The 2891-nt window shown below is 53.8% G+C and overlaps 1 protein-coding gene across 1 annotated transcript in view; it reads right to left on the reverse strand.

Moving 5' to 3' along the window:
• Positions 1-1362: 1362 nt before the first annotated feature.
• Positions 1363-2891, reverse strand: part of ATP13A1 (ATPase 13A1) — a 31898-nt gene continuing 30369 nt past the window's right edge. Inside the window, exon 14 of the mRNA XM_036034494.1 lies at positions 1363-1405. Coding sequence (XP_035890387.1) covers positions 1363-1405 — 43 coding nt within the window. The remainder of the gene's footprint in view (positions 1406-2891) is intronic.

A 2891-nucleotide genomic window follows, 5' to 3' on the forward strand; every position in this document is an offset into this window, starting at 1 on the left:
CAGCCCAGCCCAGCCCGTGCAGCACCTGGCCTGCGCCTCCTCCAGGCTCTGGTCGGTGATGCCAGTGATCTGCTGCAGGACGTCGCCCGAGTCTGGGGCGTCCAGAGCCGGCGGGGCACGGCAGGTGCTGTTGGGAGGCCACCGGGTCTAGAGATCTTGCACGGACCAGGCAGCCAACCTCGGCCACGTGTGCACTGCGCGCGCCTGGACAAGCCCCCGCCGCCGCTTTCAGCCAAACGCCGCGGCCCAGGCGGAGGAGCACCGCCCACAGACACGCCCCCAACAGCCTCACTCAATAGCCAGGAGTCAGTTGGTTTGTCCAGGCAACGGCATTCCCCACTCCCATCCTCTAGCCTTAGAGAGGCCAAGGCCAGCTTTGCCCCGCTTCAGAGATCCCAACTCCTCTCCGTACCTTCTATTCAGAGATCCTGCTCCTCTTCAGAGGCCCTCATACCTGAGCCCCCCACTCCTCAGGGACCCACACTTCCCTGTGTCCCCACTTCTCAGGGTGGCCCACTCTTCCTCCCAGCCATCCCTTCCTTCTCAGACTCTCCCTTGGACTCCATCAACACCCCCCAATTCATTTCCAGAAGCCCCAGCCCCAGCCCCCTGATCAGTCCCCTAAAGCTCTCCTCAGCCCCTTCAGGTGGGTCACTAGGGCTCCCTGCATCCTGGCTCTTGCCTGGAAGCTTTCCATGAGGGTCACAAGTGTGTGTTGCTGGTGGCTGGGAGGTTAGAACTGAGTCATTTTCTTAGCTGTGTAAGTCAGTTCTATTTACCTTTCAAGGTCTGGCTTCAGCATGACCTCTCTTGTTTATTCATTCTCTTGCCCTGCAGCATTCCAGGTCTAGAAAGCACTACCACATGGATAATTAATGAATGGAAGACCCACCCTGCGGTGCACCCCAACACAGCAGCTCCTCATTTGAAAGAAAAGGGACAGACTGGACAAGAATTACTTATCCAACTCCATGGGACCTCCTGAGGCATGTTTGCTCTAAGGGTAGTCTCCAGGCACAGGCTCATAAAAGGTCCTCAAGCTTGGCTGCCAACCCCTCAGGCAGGGCAGGAGAGGAAATGCAAGAACCATGTGGAGTGATTTTATTGGGGGACTCCAAAAGACATCAGGGAATGGAAATGGGTGATGTGGGCTGTGTAAGAACAAGTTTGAGAGCTTCCTGATGAGAGTTGACACTTGGCCCCAATAACAGGAAATACTAGAAGATGTGTGGGTGCCATTGAGAGCCAATGCTCTGTATCGAAAGGTCAGCTGTTAGCACAGCACTTGCACAGGAGGCCCGAAAATAGTGGGGAACTTGGGTGTCCTTCCGAGAATGTGGTAGGGGATAGGGATTTGAAAGGTTAAAAGACCAGCAGAGGCAAAAGCTTGGTAGAGAAGAGAGACCTACAAGAGAGGGGAAAACTGGTGGGACAGAACCCCAGAATGTGAATTAGGACCTGGAGGATGCTGATGTGAGAGCAACCAGCTCAGAGCAGGCAAAACACAGAGCTGTCTTTTGGAGGTCATAGGAATTGTTGGCTGCCTCGACCCCTGCAGTGACATGTCTGCCCAGCTAGCCCAAAGCTCGGTGGAGGCAGGACTGCATCGTTCATGGCCGTGAACCCAGGCACATGGTGGAAGCTGCTGGTCTGGGTCACCACCTCTGGAGATTCAGGCCCCAGGCCCTAGGAGCCATGCTGGCCCCCTTGGGCCCTAGAGAAGTACCCAGCACCCCAGTTCATTCTTGCCTCCTCACAAAGCTGCCTGAGGGCAGGGGGTTTTCCCAAAGGAAAGTCCAGCTGCATGTAACATAGCAGGACCTAGATGTTTTTGGTTCTTTGGCAATGTTTACATTAGTAGCTTAAGAACTGGGCCTCTTTGGGAGGCCTGGTTTCACATTTGGCTGTTATTCTGTGTGTGAACCTGAAGTAGGGACACAACCCTGTCTCCTTAGGTGGAAGTAGAGAATTCAGATTCTGGTCTATACCATGTCTAGCAGGATAGCTCTATGAGCATCTGAGACAGGACTTATCATCATCAGGAGTCTGATCCATCTGAGGCCCTCAGGGACTATGTGGTGAGGTGGGAAAAGCTAGGCTGAGCCCTGGCTGGTTAGCTCAGTTGGTTGGAGCATCGTCCCCATATGCCAAGGTTGAGGGTTTGATCCCTGGTCAGGGCACATACAAGAATCAACCAATGAATGCACAGATGACTGGAACAAGAAACTGATGTTTCTTTCTCTCTCCTTTCTCTCTCAAGTCAATAAACAGTAAAAAAGGAAAACAAAACAAAACAAAAAAAAAGAAAAAAATCCAGGCTGAGCTGTGACCAATTCCATACTTTGTGGGAATCTGAAGCCCTTTCCCCAGGGGCTTCTCTAGTCCCTGGATGCATCTCTGTGCCCCTTCAAAACTGTGTAACCATGGGCCAGACCTCAGCCTCTCAGAGCCACTGTCCTCACGTGAAATAGGTGTAATGCTTGCAGGTGACGATTAAATAATGCACCCGAAGTGCTTGTCAGTGTGCCAGGCAATGTCAGAGGAGCTTGAGAAATGGCAACACTCAAAGCTGACACCCTGACGCACGGATCCCACCACCCCTGGCCCTGGTGTGTGGCGTGCAACGGGATGAACACACCTGACTGTTAACCTGGACTGGGACGGAAGGGCAGGCAGGAGAGGACTTACGTGGGCCACGGAGGATGAAGACAGGCAGCTGGCAGGAGTGAAGCAGGGGAACAAGTGGAGAAGACAGACACGAGGGAACAGACGCAAAACGCAAAACTCCAAGGCAGATGGAGTAACAACTGGCCAGAGACTGAAGGGGAGTGAGAACAGGGCTGAAGGGTCCCTGCCAGGGAAAGCTGAGATGGACAATCTGGGACACAGTG

The sequence above is a fragment of the Phyllostomus discolor genome, chromosome 8, assembly GCF_004126475.2.
Source record: "Phyllostomus discolor isolate MPI-MPIP mPhyDis1 chromosome 8, mPhyDis1.pri.v3, whole genome shotgun sequence".
Classification (NCBI taxonomy): domain Eukaryota; kingdom Metazoa; phylum Chordata; class Mammalia; order Chiroptera; family Phyllostomidae; genus Phyllostomus; species Phyllostomus discolor.